This window comes from Diceros bicornis, chromosome 7, assembly GCF_020826845.1.
Source record: "Diceros bicornis minor isolate mBicDic1 chromosome 7, mDicBic1.mat.cur, whole genome shotgun sequence".
Lineage (NCBI taxonomy): Eukaryota > Metazoa > Chordata > Mammalia > Perissodactyla > Rhinocerotidae > Diceros > Diceros bicornis.
In genome coordinates this window covers 12,858,921-12,877,317 of record NC_080746.1, presented here as the reverse complement: position 1 = coordinate 12,877,317, position 18,397 = coordinate 12,858,921, and the positions used below count along the sequence as shown (strand labels likewise).

Genomic DNA, 18,397 nt, shown 5'->3' with positions numbered 1-18,397 from the left:
CACCACTGCTGAGAGTATTTTCTTTCTTCTATTGAATTACATTGATGCCTATATCAGAATTTATTTTTACTGAGCAATTAAGGGTCTATTTCCACACACTCTATTTTGTTTAATTATGTATTTGTCTATTCTTATGCCACTTCTACACTGTCGTGAATATGGTAGCATTACAATAAGTCTTAAAGTACTGCAGACTAAATCTCCCAACTTTGTTCTTCTTTCAGATTGTTTTAGCTATTCTAGGTCCTCTCTATTTTACATAAATTTTAGAGTCAGCTTGTCAAAAAGACTGTGGAGATTTATATTGGTATTTCATTGAATTCATAAATCAATTAAGGAGAATTTGCATCTTAAAATAGTGAGCAAATCATGAGCACGGTATATCTCTTCATTTATATCTTCTTTAATTTTTCTCAACAATGTTTTGAAATTGCAGTGAATGGATCTTTTATATATTTTGTGAAATTTATTTCTGGACTTTTTCTGGTTTTGATGCAATTGTCTTGAGATGTAATTTCATTTTCTTACTACTTGCAGAAAACAAATAGAGATAAAATTATTTCTTGTATGTTGACTTTTAAACTGAGATCTTGGTGAGTTCATTCACTTGATTTAGAAGTTTTGAGGTTTTTCACATACAATTGTGATAGCTGTGAAAAAAGGCAGTTTTATTTCTCCTTATCAACACTTATACCTTTTGTTTCTTTGTTCTTTATTTCATTGTTTTGGAGCTAGGACATCCAATACAATATTGAATATAAGTACTCAAAGTGGATATCCTTCGCTGCCCCTGATTTTCAGAGAAACATCTTCAATATTTCCACATTAAATATAATGTTAGCAGTTGGTTTTTCATAAGTGCCCTTTATCATATAAAGGAAATCCCTTTTTAATCATGATTTACTTAGTGTTTTTGTCATGAATGGGGGAAACTGATTTTGTCGACCACTTTTTCTGCATCTGTTGACATGGGTAGATGACTTTTCTCATTTATTCTGTTAAAATAGATGAATACAATGCTTATTTTTGGATGTTAAACTGAATGTGCATTCCTAGGATAAACTCACATAGTTGTATATTATATCATTTAGATATTGCTGGATTCAGTTTGCTAATATTTTGTTCAGAATTTTCACATCTATATACATAAGGTACATTGACCTGTAACATTCTTTCTTTAATTTTTTTTATTGAGGTCATATTGGCTTACAAAATTGTGTAAATTTCAGGTGTACATTATATATCAGTTTCTATACAGACTGTATTGTGTCCACCACCAATAGTCTAGTTTTTATGTGTTACCCTACATTTGTGTCCCTTGACCACTTTCACCCTCACCACATCCTTTCCCGTCTGGTAACCAAAAATCTGTTCCCCTTATTCATGTGTTTGTTTATCTTCCACACATGAGTGAAATCATATGGTGTTTGTCTTTCTGGATCTGGCTTATGTCATTTAGCATGATACCCTCAAGGTCCATCCATGTTGTCCCAAATGGCACAACTTTGTCTTTTTTATGGCTGAGTAGTATTCTACTGTATATATATACCACATCTTTATCCATTCATCCATTGATGGACACTTGGGTTGCTTCCACATCTTGGCTATTGTTAATAAGGCTGTGATGAACATAAGTATGCATAAATCTCTTTGAATTGTTGATTTCATGTTCTTTGGATATACACTCAGTAGTGGAATAGCTGGATCATATAGTATTTCTATTTTTAATTTTTTTGAGAAATCTGCATGCTGTTTTCCATAGTAGCCCCACCAGTTTGCATTCCCACCAGCTGCATATGAGGATTCCCTTTTCTCTACGTCCTCTCCAACACTTGTTATTTCTTGTCTTGTTAATTATAGCCACTCTGACAAGTGTAAGGAGATATATCATTGTAGTTTTGACTTGCATTTCCCTGATAATTAGTGATGTTGAACATCTTTCCATGTGCCTGTTGGCCATCTGTATATCTTCTTTGGGAAAAATGTCTATTCATCTCCTTTGTCCATTTTTTTATCGAGTTGCTTGTTTTTTTGTTGTTGAGTTGTATGAGTCCTTTATATATTAACTGCTTGTCGAAGATATGATTTGCAAACATTTTCTCCCAGTTGTCGGGTTGTCTTTTCACTTTGTTCATAGTTTCCTTTGCCTTGCAGAAGCTTTTTAGTCTAATGTAGTCCCATTTGTTTTTTGTTTTTTTTCTTTTGTTTCCCTTAGCTGAGTAAACGTAGTATTCAAAAAGATACTGCTAAGACAGATGTCAAAGAGTGTACTGCCTATATTTTCTTCCAGAAGTTTTATGGTTTTAGGTCTTACATTCAACTTGTTAATCTATTTTGAGTTAATTTCTGTGTATGGTGTAAGATAATGGTCTACATTCATTCTTTTGCACTTGACTGTCCAGTTTTCCCAACACCATTTATTGAAGAGACTTTCCTTTCTCCATTGTATGTTCTTGGCTCCTTTGTCAAAGATTAGCTGTCCATAGATGTGTGGTTTTATTTCCGGGCTTTCAATTCTGTTCCATTGCTCTGTGTCTGCTTTTCTGCCAGTACCAAGGTGTTTTTATTACCATAGCTTTGCAGTATATTTTGCAGTCAGAGATTGTGATACCTCCAGCTTTGTTCTTTTATCTCAGGATTGCTTTGGCTATTTGGGGTCTTTTGCTGTTCTATAAAAATTTTAGGATTCTTTATTTTATTTCTGTGAAGAATGCCGGTGGGATTCTGATTAGGATTGTATTGAATCATAGATTGCTTTAGGTAATATGGACATTTCGACTATGTTTATTCTTCCAATCCATGAGCATGGAATATCTTTCCATTTCTTTATGTCTCCTTAATTTCCTTCAATAATGTCTTACAGTTTTCAGTGTATAGGTCTTTCACTTCCTCGGTTAAATTTATTTCTAGATATTTTATTCTTTTTGTTGTGATTGTAAATGCAATTGTATTCCTGACTTATCTTTCTGCTAGTTCATTACTAGTGTATAAAAATGCATCTGATTTCTGTATGTTGATTTCAAACCCTGCAACTTTGCTGAAGTTGTTGATTATTTCCAATAGTATTCTGGTGGATTCTTTCTATATATAGAATCATGTCTTCGACAAACAGTGAGAGTTTTATTTCTTCCTTTCCAATTTGGATCCTTTTTATTGTTTTTTCTTGCCTAAATGCTCTGGCCAAACTTCCCATTCTATGTTGAATAAGAGTGGCGAAAGTAGACACTTTTTCCCGTTCTCAGAGGAATGGCTTTCAGTTTTTCACTGTTAAGTATAATGTTGGCTGTGAGTTTGTCATGTTCGCCCTTTATTATATTTAGATACTTTATTTCTATATCCATTTTATGCAGAGTTTTTATCACAAATGGACTTTGGATCTTGTCAAATGCTTTTTCTGCATCTATTGAGATGATCATGTGATTTTTATTCCTCATTTTGTTAATGTGGAGTATCACATTGATTGAATACAGATGTTGAACCATCCCTGCATCCCTGGTATAAATCCCACTTGATGATGGTATGTGATCCTTTTAATGTATCATTGTACTCGATTTGCTAATATTTTGTTGAGGATTTTTGCATCCAAGTTCATCATTGATATTGGTCTATAATTTTGGGGTTTTTTGTATTGTCTTTGTCTGGTTTTTGTATAAGGGTAATATTGGCCTTGTGGAATGAGTTAACAAGCATCCCATCTTCTTCAATACTTTGGAATAGTTTGAGAAGGATGGATATTAAATCTTCTTTGAATGTTCGGTAGAATTCACCAGAGAAGCCATCTGGTCCTGGACTTTTGATTTTTAGGATTGTTTTGATTACTGTTTCAATCCCTTTACTTGTGATTGGTCTATTCAGATTCTCTGTTTCTTATTAATTCAATTTTGGGCAGTTGTATGATTCTAAGAATTGATGTTCTTTTTCTAGGTTATCCAATTTGTTGACATATAGCTTTTCACGGTATTCTCTTATAATCTTTTCTTTTTCTGTGATATCTATTGTAATTTCTCCTCACTCATTTCTCATTTTATTTATTTATTTATTTATTTTTAATTTTTTGTGTGCGTGTGAGGCAGATCAGCCCTGAGCCAACATCCATGCCAACCCTCCTCTTTTTTTTTGCTGAGGAAGACTGGCCATGAGCCAACATCTGTGCCCATCCTCCTCCACCCTGCATGGCACTCCGCCACAGCATGGCCCAACATGCGGCATGCTGGTGCGCACTCGGGACCCAAACCAGGGACACCAGCAGCACAGCATGCGCAATCAACCGCCACGCCAGGGGGCCGGCCTTAATTTTATTTGAGTCTTCTTTCTTTTTTGCCTAGTGAATTTGACTGAGGGTTTGTCAATTTTATCTCATCAAAGAACCAGGTCTTAGTTTCTCATTGTTCCTTTCTACTATTATTTTTTAAATCTCTATTTCATTTACTTCTGCTCTGAGTTTTATTATTTCCCTCCTACTACTGACTTCTGGCTTTGTTCTTTTTTTTTTTTTAATAGTTCTTTTAGATGTTGTTTAAGATTACTAATTTGAGATTTCTCTTGTTTGTTGAGGTAGGCCTGTATTGCTATAAATTTCTCCCTTAGTAGGTTTGGCTGGATTATAGAAAATCAAAAATTCTAAGGAAAAATTTAATATTATTGTGTAGTTTTGATAAAGCAATTTAATTTTTAACATGGTGTCAAAGGTTTGATATTTACTATGGAATCATTATTAATCTCTTAACACTCAGGAAAACAAGTTTGATGTTTGTTTTAAATATCACAAGGATCAATAGGAATGCCACTATATTGCCAATAAATCTATACTTTGTAATTGTTTCTTCTCTATAGAGTCCAAGTACTGGGATGACAAGCCCCTAATGGGAACTTTTGCTTACAATCATCTCCTTTAGGTCCAAATAGATCCAAATAAAATTTTCCTTCAATAATATGACTGAAGGTCAGCAGAATTACTTTTCTTGCTCTGCTTAGTTGGTCTTAAACTGTTACTCTTTATCAATACTCTTTGAATTTTTATGCAGAATCAACTCCATGATTTTGCCAGAATCAGAAAGATTCTGGGCCATTAGTATTTGACGATAAAATAAGTGTGCTCATATATTTTATGCAGGATTGAGTTATTTTGCAAGAAAGGAGCCCACCAGAATATCTAGCTCACCATACAGCAGGAAGTGAAAGCATATATCTTTTATTTGTTACCATTATATTTACAGAAGTTTTAACTGTTGGGTTGAAAAACATTTTTTTCTTATGGTTTCTTCTTCTGCCTTTACCCTGAGATTAGATGAATATTCACATATATTTTCTTTAGCTCTTTTATAATTAATTTTTTTTTTTTTTTGGGGGGGGAAGAGATCAGCCCTGTGCTAACATCTGCCAATCCTCCTTTTTTTTCTTTGCTGAGGAAGACTGGCCCTGGGCTAACATCTGTGCCCATCTTCCTCCACTTTATATGGGACACCGCCACGCATGGCTTGCCAAGTGGTGTGTCGGTGCACACCCGGGATCCGCTTTTATAATTAAATTTTTATATTCAATTGTTTGATACAGATGAGATTTATTTTGGTATATAGATTTCTGTAAATAGCTAGCTAGCTGTATTTTATTCTAAACAACAAATACATTGCTCTACTGCTATTTATTAAAAATCTACCATTTTCTTACTGATATGAAACATCACCTTTAGTGTGTTCTAATTTCTTACATGTACTTGAAATTATTTCTAGGCTTCCTATGATTTTCCACTAATCTGTCTACTATTCTAATCCATTTTAAAGGTAAGTTAAGCATATTTTCCTACTTTCTCCTTCTTCTCCAATGCTTAAATTGCAATCAGATTTCTGCTTCCTCTACTTCCATAAACTTCTCTTGCCGAGTTTGTAGATTCCCAATACAAAGGACATTATCTGTTGCTTACCTCCCCTAACCTTTCTACAAGAGTGAACACTAGTGACTCCTCTTTCCTTCTTGAAATAGTTAATTATCTTTCCTGACACCACAAAATCTCCTTTTAAGCAAAGTTTATAAGTGCCCACATATTCCCCTCTCCAGAGACAATTTTAGAATCACAGAATATTAGGAGTGGAAAGTTCCAAATCACCAGTTAACCAAACAGTAATATCATAATAATTTGAAAAGAATATTAAAAGTGCAGATTCCTGAGCCCTGCTTACAGATATATTATGATTAAGTCTGAGATAGGGCCACAAGATCATAATTTTTATTATTTTTTAAATGATTCTGACACATATCCAAGTTGTGAACTATTAATGCAGTTCAACCCTATTAGTACATAAGTCAATAAACTGAGAGACAATTATCACAAAATTTTTTAAAATGTATGGAACACTTGGCATAATACAGCTAAGCCTCTTATTTTGCAGGTTACTAATCTGAGGTTCTGAAAATGAAAGGACACTGCTGTACAGTGGCAAATCCTGAGCTATCCCCCTTTTACTATAACTTGAACCCCAAGCAAATGAATAAAAATCTTCACAAAAAACCTTTTGAGTAGATGTCATTATTTTTTCCATTTTAGAGACTAGGAAACTGATATCTTCAAATGTTAAGTAACTTTTTCAGAGTCATATAATTAGCATATGACAGAGTTGAAATTCAAACGCAGATAGTCTACTCCAGACACTGTGGGCTTACTCACTCTACTTTGTTTTTAGGAGTCTTCCCAATTCATACCTTCCTGCTCTGACTCTTGAATACACACAACAATCTAGATAAAAACAAATAAATCTTTGTTTTCCACCACTGTACTTTAAGGGAGGATTGAAAAGAAAAGTGCTATGAAAGTAAATTTTTACAAAAATCATTCTAAGAGGCAGAAGTGGTAACAATTCTTTGAGTGGCTCTTCTTCTCCCCAAATATCCCCTCTTTATCACTCAAAACTTAAAGTCACATAGGAAACATTCACTTATTCTGTCAATACTTATTGTGCCTTTACTAAGGCCCAGACACTCTGCTAAGCACTGGAGGTATAAGAAAGAATAAGATATACATGGTGCCTTCTCTCACAGGGAAGACAGAGAATCAGGCCATTACAAAAGCATGTGAACATTGATCTCATTACTTTGTGTCAGGCCTGCCGGCTACACACTGGGAAATACAAAAAAAAAACTGCCTAAACTTTGCAAAGTAGGTTAGACAACTGATATCTGAAGCAGTAACAGAAAACAAAGAGAGTTAGAAACAGGTAATAAGTGTGTGCTAGAAAAAGAAAAGCAAATAGAATATAATCATGGAAGAAGCCTCATTGTTCAACGAGCAAAATGTATTTTCAAGAAAAGGTGGCAAAAGAAAACAAGGAAAACTCTACATACTCGATAAACTCTCATGTGATTCTCTTACCGTTTTTGAAAATCCAGTTTGGGTAAATACATATGTCTCTCTTACACAGCGTACTCCCTTGTATTGAACTAAAAATTTTCCTGCAAATGAGTTTCTTAAAGGTTTCCTATAATTAAATAAATAGAATCAGATTGTACATGTAAGGGGGAAAGGAATTTCAATACAATGGGATCTGCACCACAGTAGGGTAGGCACAGAACGTTGTGAGCATAAGTCTGAACGTCATCTACCCTGTCTTTCTGTCCAGGGAAGACTTGCCAGGGGTTCTGGACTATTTAATGGACAGGCTGAGCAAGGCAAAAGAAGAGGGTACATGAAGGTGTTCCAGGCTGTGAGAAAAGCTTGTGGAAAAGTGTGCAAAGGGACAAGAGCTTATTTAATTGGGGAAGATTCAGTCTAGCTTTAGCAGAATGCTGGGGAGAATTCAAGGAGGAGGAGGTTGTAGCATGAGATCAGGCTGGAGAGGTGAACAGGGTTAAAATATTAAGATCCTTGTTTGGCAGACTGTAGAGCTTGGGTTTTATCTTGAAGGGAATTGCATTGAATAGAGTAAACCAAGGTAAATGAGATCTTTTTGAAAGCATGGAATGAGCACTCTGGTTGCAGTGTGGAGAATGGATCTAAAGAGAAAAAGACAAGAGATAGAGATGCCAGTTAGGAGACTGGTGTTGAGATGAGAAATGACTGTGTCATGAGAATAAGAATTGTCAGCACTTGATAAATTGGGTGTGGAGTACAAGTAAAGAGCGAAGAGTCAAGGAAGACATCAGTTTGGGATTTGAGCAATTAGGTAGAGGACGGTGTCATTCACAATTGTAGAAATCACAGCAAGAGAAGAGAGCTTGGTAAACTTGGAGATGTTGCTATGACAACTTTAATTTTCAATGTAAAGTTCAGATGCCTGTGGAGCATTCAGACAGAGATATTAGAAAATTATAATATAGATCTGAAGACCAAATGTGAATTCTATCTAAAGTTTTCTGTGAAGGAATTTTTTCCATAATCAGAACTTTTTTATCTGCTATGAACTAGTAAGCCTACTTTAAAAAGGTGTGAATACTCTTTCTAAATTGTAAGAGGAAAACACTGGGAGGGAAGAAAGAGAGGAAGAACAGGAAGAGGAAAGAAGAGAAGAAAGAACAAATTTCTCAACTATTAGGCCCCTAACACTATGCTACAAACGTCCATTTGCATTAACTTTTTCTTCCCAATAACAGTATAAGCAATATGATGCCCTTATTTTGCAGAACTTTCAGCCCAGGCCTTCTAATTCCACATCTAAAATTCTTTCTATTATACCTCACTTCTTTCTATATAAAAGAAATATAGAGAGGAACAAAAACCATTTAAAAAGAAAGCTGTATTCTCTTATAATAATTGATACCACTCTAGCTCAGGAAAACGATTTTCTACTCAAGCTTTTTTTCAGGGCTACCTTAACCTCCTTATTCCTGAAGCTGTAGATCAGAGGATTGAGCATGGGCACCACAATGGTATAGAACACGGCGGACACTTTACCCTGGTCCATGGACAAAACAGAAGAAGGATGAAGGTACATGAGTGCCCCTGACCCAAAGAAAACAGAAACAACAATTACATGTGAGCTACAAGTGCTAAAGGCTTTGGACCTTCCTTCAGTGGAACGGATATGGAGGATGCTGGAGAGGATAAAAGAGTAAGAGACAGTGATGGTGAGGCTGGGCACAACAATATTGAAGCCCACAACAATGAGAACTACCAGTTCATTGATGTGAGTGCTGCTGCAGGAGAGCTCCAGGAGAGGGAGGATGTCACACATGTAGTGGTTGATGGTATTGGCATCGCAGAAGGTCAACTTCAGCATGCATCCTGTGTGGGCCCAGGCAGCAATAAATGCCCCCACATATACAATCACAGCCAGCAGAGAACAGACTTGAGGGGACATGGTGACTGTATACAGCAGGGGCTTGCAAATGGCCACATAGCGATCATAGGCCATCACTGTCAATACGTAACATTCTGCACTGACAAAGAAGCAGTAGAAAAAGAGCTGAGTCATGCATCCTGCATAGGAGATAGTGTTCATCTTTGACGCAAAGTTTTCCAGAAGTTTTGGGGTGATGACAGAAGAGTAACAGAGATCAATCAAGGATAAGTTAAAGAGGAAGTAGTACATGGGAGTGTGAAGGTGAGAATTCAGTCCAATTAGCGTGACCAAGCTCAGGTTTCCTGCCACAGTGACAACGTAGATTCCTAGGAAAAGGAAGAACAGGGGCAGCTGGATCTCTGCATATTTGGTTAAACCCACAAGGATAAATTCAGTAACTGAGGAACTGTTTCCAATGTCCATTCTTTTCCAGTGGCATCTGAAAGGTAGAAGAGTAGAGTCATATTTGAGGCAGATCCCAGATTTCTCATGTAATCCCATGCCCCGTCCACTCTGGAGCCTAGAAACCCAGAGACTCTGCTGAGGTTTAAGAATTTTATAACAACCTGGACCTGGCTCTGCTCATACAAGGAAGACAAGTACATGGGAGGCATCAGCATAGTTTCAAGTAATACTCAGAGAAATGTATCAAGAGGTGAAGTGTAAGGATTTCTCGTCTTTTCTCTGCTTCGGTTTGTCACTAATATCTTTTATTTCCTCACTTACTCCAGTTCGTACCTGTTAATCTTTACTCACCACACTTTGGCTACGGTGTACTGGCCACTAATCCAGATTGGATGCAGCGCAGGTTGGAGATCATGAGCACGTGTCCGTAACAGAGTTGGGGAAACACGGACTCTCAGAGACTCTTTGCCAAGAAAGCCATTAAGTCAGGAGTGGAACCTGTGTCTCCTTCCTGGGAAATTCTCTAAGGGACAGAAGGATTGGAGGTACTGCAAACCCTAGAATCCCAGCTCTATTTCTAATCTCTACTTTTCTCCCGCACAGACTCTCTAATCATCTGCACCTCAGGAACTGAGCTGGGGAATGCAGAAAAGTCTATTACCTTCCATGGCTCTGGGTTTACAAGACATAAACCATAAAGGATTCAATTCTCACTCTTCTTTGCTCAGAACTGTCCTGGTGGTTTCCTCTCCAACCCTGTTCTCCAAAGAGAAAGATCTGCTGTGTAAGAGATAACAGAACTGAACTGAACGCCCTCTCTTCCGTCTTTGAGGACGGGCTCAGAGCATTTATAAATCTCAGCTCTGAGAGTCAGTCAGATAAAGATTATGATTTTTAATTATGATTTTGCCCAGAGGTGATCATTAAACTAGGAATATAAACAGCACTCTTTGTTTCAACATAATAACAGGTAGCATCTGTACGGTATTTTATTCTGAGCATCATGGTCTCAAGGGTTTGATACAGAGGCTTTCCCAGAAGCCCTCCATACTTCAAATCCTTTAGGAAAGGCAGATTTATGAGATTGCTTATACACAGATGAAGATGCTTTAACCCTGGTGTCTTTGGCAACTCAATATTCTACTCAAAATTTCACATCAGGGATTGCACATTCCCCCAGGACAAATGAGGTAGAAATCTTTTCCTCTTTCTTTGAATTTTAGGTACAGTTGCTAACATACAGCTAATGACATTTAAAGTATCTATACAAAAATATTACTGCACATACTCATCCTCTCACACATATGTATTTTTAACATTATGGAATTCATGATCATATGATGCATACTTCATATCTTTTAGAGAACATCACTCCCTTCTCCTTTTTTCTCAGCACTCTTCCTGTCTTAGCTCCTCTCTATCCATCACCCCCAGTTATTCATGTTCATAATGTAGAACACCTTCTCATATTTTCCTACCTGCTTTTATAACCAAATACAATTATAGAGGCCTTACAACTGATTAAAAACTACATATTTTTGACCTCCTGCTTTTGTTATCAATACTTTATTAAAGTCTTTTCAATATTCTACATTGTGAATATATCATGCTTATCTAACCATTCCACCTTGATTGAAATCCATAATTTTTCCAGTGTTTTTACCACCAAATCAATGCTAAAATAATCATCATTGTGCATACACCTTGATAAACCAGTACTTTTAGTTCAATGAGATAAATTCCCAGAATGTTGTCTTTCAGTTTAATATCAGATAGTTTTCCCAAAGCCTATAATAATTCACATTTCCCCAGGCAATGTATGAAACTACTTTTTCTTATCCCAGGATTTCTACTATCAAAAATTGTATTGGTGTTTTATAAACGTGACAGTTTGATAGATGTAAAGTGATGTATCACTTTAACTTTAAATTGCATTCCCCTGTTATTGATCTTGAGTATCTTTTCATAAATTTGTAAATCTTTTGAATTTTCTTTTCTGTAACTTGCCTGATAATGTTCTTTCTCCATATTCTGTGGTGTCATTTTCTCACTTCTGTCCAATTGTGGAATATAACAGATATTAATCCAATGTCTGTCACTTGCATTAAACTATATTTTTTCCTAATCCTCTATTAGTCCACTGATTTGCTTAAGGTATTTTTTCCCAAACAAAAGTTTTTAAGCTTCATACAATGAAATATGTCTACTTTTATATTCATAATATATACATAATTACACTGTATATCAAAGCTCTGATGCAACCACTTTGGTTTGAGAAATGATTGTCTCTTATTTGCGTTATTATGAAACCCTCCTAACTAGATCCTTGACTCACTCATTGTCTCTTACAGTCTATTCCCAACACAGCAGACAAGATCATCTTTTTAAAACATAAATCATATTATGTTTTAAATTCCTATATTCCATTTCACTAAGTTTCAGAATGGCCTATAAGATCGAACATGATGTCCCTTGTTACATATCTGTCTTCATCTCCTTCGACTCGCTCCCTCACTCCTTACAACAGTCCTTAGTGTTTTTCAAACACGCAAAAAGTATCACCTTAGGGATTTTTCATTGGCCGTTACTCCTGCCTTAAAGGGTATTTTCCCAGATAACTACTTTAAATGTCACCTACCCAATGAAATAAGCACCAATCGTGATTCATCTTTATGTCCCTAACATATAAGATATTTCTCGACATATGGTTTGTCTTCTCTTTGGATTTCTTCTTCTTCTTAAATGCCATGTATGTGGAGTGGGGCTACTATGAGGCTATTTCTTAAAATTCAAGTTTGATTTGGTTGACTATAAAATATTCTATTTGAAGAGTTTGCTTAAGAGATACTATTTAAATAAATAATGAATTTTTATTTTTAAATGAGAGAAAAATTATGGTCCTAAATCTAGTTAAGTTCGTAGATGAACACAACACATCTGCGGAATGGTTCACCTCTAAAGGGATCTGGTACTCTGATATTTTCTTATATGAGACTCTACTGCAGAAGGAGGGGGAATATGAACAACAGCTATGGCTGATTTTCTTTTCAACTTCACCTACATTTCAATGAAGACACTTGTAACTTTCTGTATCTCAGGAAGTTAATTTTTTAAAAAAAGGATTCTAATGTGGATATACGTCTGGCCATAGGGTTGTTGATAAAAATATTACCAAGAGTTCTAAGTCAAAATGAGTGAGAGGAAAAAATATGAAATTAAGAAATGACCTAGAGATGGAAGCTTGGTTTATTGGTTAAAAACATTCATAGCTAAACTTAGTGGTACTTAAGTAAAAATCTCAATTCAAAAGCCATGTTTTCCTCCTTTTCCTTGAATAGCTTCTAAGGTTTTACTAAAGCTTGAATATTTGAATAAAACAATATACTTTATTCTGATTTTAAGGGGACAACTCTTGTTTTAAATCTGATACTTAAAGCCCCCAATAATTCCAGCTAGCAAAGAGTAAATTATCTGAAATGAATAAACCAGGAAACGACCATATTAAGTTTCAAGTAAGCAGACATCACACACCAGAGCCCTGTGACTCACTACGACTACTTGGCAGCCCCAAACATGTCGCTCAGCCACTAGTTTATTCAAATAATATTAATTGAGCACCTATGAGTACTATAAACTGAGAATATAATAGTTAATAAAGTAATGGTATAGACCTAGAGATCTTATGTTTTAGTAAGACATGAAGATATTTTCTGAGTACAGAAGCCCAGGACATTCTCCAGGTGGGAGTTGGGGCTCTTCAATCAAATATCCATTCATTAAAGCTCATTTGACTTAAATATAAAACTGGCTAATACATTCAGATTATAATATATTAGTTTGAGTTTGACATAAATTCTATGTTTGAAATGCAATTATGTCAATTAGTCTTAGATATATATTAGATGATAGGTAGATAGCTGATAGCTGATAGAGATAGAGATGTACAGCTTGTAGCTTGTAACTAAGCATGTCAGCTCCTGAATGTCTGGCAACGGTCCACAAGAGTCACCACTGTATCCAGCTGACCCATACGAATCAAAGTGGACATCTCTCCAGGCAGATAAGGCAACAAGACTTGTACCTGCTTAGATTTGCTCATGGTAGTAGGTTTCCTGCCTGACCAGACAAGCAAGGACCAGTTTGGTGGAAACCTCAGCATGCTACATCAACTCCGTTCACCACACTCAGTAGGATGCATCTACCCTACTTAGACTAGAGAGAAACTCTAAAGCCTTACTTTGTTCCATTTTTTTCTCCATTGCCTTGAAGAGTGGAGATGGTATTGAAATATGTGTTTTTTTAATGCATACATTTGGGTGTGTTCTCTGTGCAAAAGCATTCATTTTGAGGGAAAAGAATCTGCTTCTAGTATTATATTCAGATTAACAAATACCTATAAAAATATTTATAATACTATGTGATACACGCTACAGTAGAAGTAAACACCAGTGGGATGGAAACCAAGGAAGGGAACCCTCACCCAGTCTCAGGTAATTAGAAAATGCTTCCATAAAGATAGGGCCAGTAGGTAATAGGGTGGGGAAAATGAGGAGATAGTGGTCCAAGTGGGGGAAAAAGTATGGATGAAAGGTTAAAACTGTACCAACAAAAAGGCAAATGTTCTCGGGTGTCACAGTTGATACTTCACTCTGTACTGTTTAATCCACTGTGGTTTATTTGGCATATGGAATTCTGCAACACATTACAATTTCTATAATGAGCTCCAATTGCAAACTAAGGTTTAGATAAGCAGAGCATCATTTCATTGATGCAATTTCCCATAAATTGAACTTTCGTTAGAGAATAGGGAGAGGTTTAGAAACTTAGAGAAAAGTAGAAGCCTCTTTTTTTTTTTGAATGATAGGGTATTAGAAGGCTTTAGCCTGAATATTGTAAGAGCAAATTAAAAATTTCACTGAATTTCTCCTCTGCAGAATTTTCCAGTTTTGGATTTCAATCCAAAGATTCAAGTCAGAGTTCTGTCAAAGTAATGTTAACCTTTTCACATTTCCTAATCCCAGGGTCAGTGGTGAATGAGCTCTTGTCCTTGCCCTTATTTTACATAATTGCCCCTTTCTGGTTTTAGTCTTTTATGGTTCATTTAAACCATAAAATTCATCTTTATCATTCCTAACAATAACTTCCAAAATGTTCTTTTCCACCATTTTTAAAAAATCAAATAATTCCTTTTGAATCCATGGCAAGTTCTCAGTATTGTGATCTGTTGATAGAAAGGGAAGAACCACGATGATTCCATTATGAGTATATACACACAAAGACCAATGGCCAACTTCTTATTCATTCTCCACTCCCCTGAGTGTATCTGACTTTGACCTTTAGACTCAGGTCTATCCTGATCTCCAGAAACAATGCTTATCCAGGAAGGTGAGATACAAAATTCTCTAACCCAATGTTCTGGGGCTCAACACAAAGTTACTTACTCTGAACTTCTATCAGAATTGTGATACTTGATTCTGAGTCAATCATTATGTTTTATAATGTTTCTGGTTATTGAAACACAGTCTTTTCTTTCTGCCTAAATATATCTATATTTCTATATTCCCAAGATGTCATCATCACATAGTTGTCAAAAATAATACCTGAAGAAGTTGTTTGGGAAAGACTTTATTAAGAATGTAGAAAGGGTTGAGAAAATGAAAAATTACATTGTATGGAATGAGAATTATACCCTCTTTACAATACCATTAACCTAAGCACGGTGATATATAACATACTCCAAATCTGTTCACTAGGATTGTACCTTGACTTTCCTACTCCCATAGAATTGTGGAAATTCTTAATCAGGTTGGGAAAGACATTTCTCTCTTCCCTGGACTGATCTAGATTACTTTGTACATGTTACTCTACCTCCAGTGGTTTCTTCTGTGGGAGGCTTTCTGTACTAGGAAGGCTGTTCCTCATACTTGGGCCTTTATTCTCAGTTTTTGCCGATGGAATAGTTTAATGTTCACTTTAAGTAGAGCTCAAGTCGAACTTTTCTAACTTTAATTTCTTGTGAAATTTAGCATAAACACATAGATAAAAGTCTATAAAATAAACACTCTATGTAATTAAAATAAAATGAACACCATATAAGCAGCATGCAGATCTATAAATAGAGTACTGAGAGCACCGCAGACCTTCTATGCGCCCCATTCTTCCATTCTCCCCGCTGACTCTATTGGAATCCTTTCCTGGCTTTCTTTATAGCTTCATCACCTACGTGGGGCCTCATTGTCATCAGCACCTAGCCCACAGAGGGTTGAAGAGAATGTGGACAGGGCCCATCTTGGCCCTGAAATGGTTTCCATCATGTTTAAAACTCAGTCACATGCCACACTTCACCGCAAGAAAGACTGGAAAATGGACATTCTGGAAGAAGATGTGGGCAGTAGCAATCTCTGCCACACTGGGCTAACTATATTGGTGTCTATCAAATATCACTGATGTGAAGATTAAATAAGATGTGGTATGTAAGAACTTACTGCTGACCCTGGGACTTAGTAAGCACTATTAACTATAATGATTACTATAGGCTACCTCTATGGGTTTCCTTTTACTGTATAGGCCAGTATAAAATAAGAATATATTCACATATTCTAAACTAGGCGTTAGAGATATTAAATATGAAATGTGATACTTGCTGTAAAATTTCTTTTTTGAGTATTTTACTCTTATTCGTGTTCTGAAATGCTTTTATTTACTAAAAACCATTGTTCAAATATCACTGATCTTTAAAAGTATGGTAAATTTTGAGTAATAATAATAATAATAAAAGCCCTGATAGATTTAGAATCAAACCACCCAAGTTCAAGTCTCAGCTCTGCAATTTATAAATTGTGATCTGGAACAAGCCATGAACATCTCTGAGCATTAGTTTCGTCATCTGACATGGGAACTAGGACCTCCTTCCTCACGTACTTCACAGTTCTTCCCTGAAAACATCCTGAGTGACAGATGTGACAGTGCAGAGAAAACTGCAGCACCTCAGTCCTCCTAACAGCAACTGTAACACCCCGCACATATATTAACATTTGAAGTGGGTTAATTCAAATTCATATCAGAGAGACTTTGAACAGCCTCAGTGATTCCATCACCCCTTCCACTCACTGAGGAAGGAAGAAATCTCTGTCTCAGAGTGTAAAACTTCCTCACTCTGAGAGTGATTTTAGTGTTCACAGGTACATATTTTGTACAGCAAAGTCCTCCATATGAACCAACTGCTTCATTTGATGCTAAACTGAATATACAGTTTATATTGCGCCAGACTTAGGGAAAAATACCATGTCTGTCCCCAACATGAACATTTGCTGACATAATCAATTTTCAGGACAAATTGTAATTTCAGAGTCTATCCACAGGTAGGATGTAACTCTATTGTGTTACATTATGAAAATCTAACTTTATATCTTTCTCTTACATTGCCTTGTTTATGACTGACATATAGCACAGTCCCACACAATGCTAGGTGCTTAGCAGGTACAAAATGTGTTTTGTTTTGTTTTGTTTCTATGTAAACAAATAAATCATTGAAGCAATAATCATCTCCTCTTGCTAGATTCATCAAATCATTCACCCTCAGCCATTCCTCTTGGGAGCTGGAACCAGGAACCATCTACTGTAGGTGCTTACAAAGATTAAAAGTGGGTTGGGCCGGCTCCGTGGCTTGGCGGTTAAGTGCACGCGCTCTGATGTTGGCGGCCCGGGTTCGGATCCCGGGCACGCCCCAGGGCACCACTTCTCCGTCCAACCCGAGGCCGAGTCCCACGTACGGCAACTAGAAGGATGTGAACCTATGACATACAACTGTCTACTGGGGCTTTGGGGGGAAAAAAAAATGAATAAATAAAATCTTTAAAAAAAAAAAAAAGTGGGTTGCATGCAATGAAATTGATGTTAAGCAGTGATCTCATAAAATGGAAGACTTGAAGACAGTGTGTGTGTGTTTGTGTGTGTGTAGGGAGGTCGTGCAAAGAAGAGTGGAGGATGGGGTTCAACAAAGTTGGGGAGTTAGAAATTAAAGGGATATAGAACAGAACCCCTGTTAATTTTGATTTTCCTCAACTGTTAACCACAGTGCACCCTGATAGTGCCTATTATGAACCTGATCCTGAGCAACAATAGCAGTTTTCCCAGAGAAAGTTTACATTAAACAAATTCAGGATGTAATTAGGGAACTTTCTTTCTGGTCTTTAACTAGGAGGACCATTTTCTGTTATAGCTCAGAGTCCAAGCTTCTGCACTGACTTAGAAACATCCCTTTCCTAGTACACAGACATAGGCGAATCCCATGGCTTGCCTGTTTAGCTCTCAGCTGTGACAACTTATGGAATTATAGTTTCTCTCATAACTTCTTTAGCGCCATTCCCATAACACAAGGAAGCACACATTATAAAGGATAACTCTATGTTACACATGTGAAAACACCCTAACTTGATTCCTCTCCTTTGAGAGAAGTCCAAATAGACACATAGAGCTTCAGTTGCTAACTAAAAGCTGTAGCTAAGTTTACTTTTTAAAAACTTTGCCACACTAAGCTTTTACAAACTGTGTTTACACTTTGCTATTATTTTTTATACAAAATAATCTGAAAGAATGAAACTTAATTTGAAAGAATATCTTTTCTAAAAATGAAACATTTAATTTGTATTTGAGGCTTCTTGAGTGAAAGATTAGTGACCAGGTTTAACACACACTTTCAGTCACTTTAAATAGTGATAAAA

The 18,397-nt window shown here is 36.2% G+C and overlaps 1 protein-coding gene across 1 annotated transcript; it reads right to left on the bottom strand.

The window, feature by feature from the left end:
• Positions 1-8,756: 8,756 nt before the first annotated feature.
• On the bottom strand, positions 8,757-9,692 carry LOC131407860 (olfactory receptor 8B8-like). Its single transcript, XM_058544460.1, has one exon. It carries the CDS (start codon positions 9,690-9,692, stop codon positions 8,757-8,759), a length of 936 nt encoding a protein of 311 aa, XP_058400443.1.
• Positions 9,693-18,397: the final 8,705 nt, after the last annotated feature.

Excerpts from the sequence above, each read along its gene's own strand:
- LOC131407860 (XM_058544460.1), bottom strand. The coding sequence starts at position 9,692 with ATGGACATTGGAAACAGTTCCTCAGTTACTGAATTTATCCTTGTGGGT.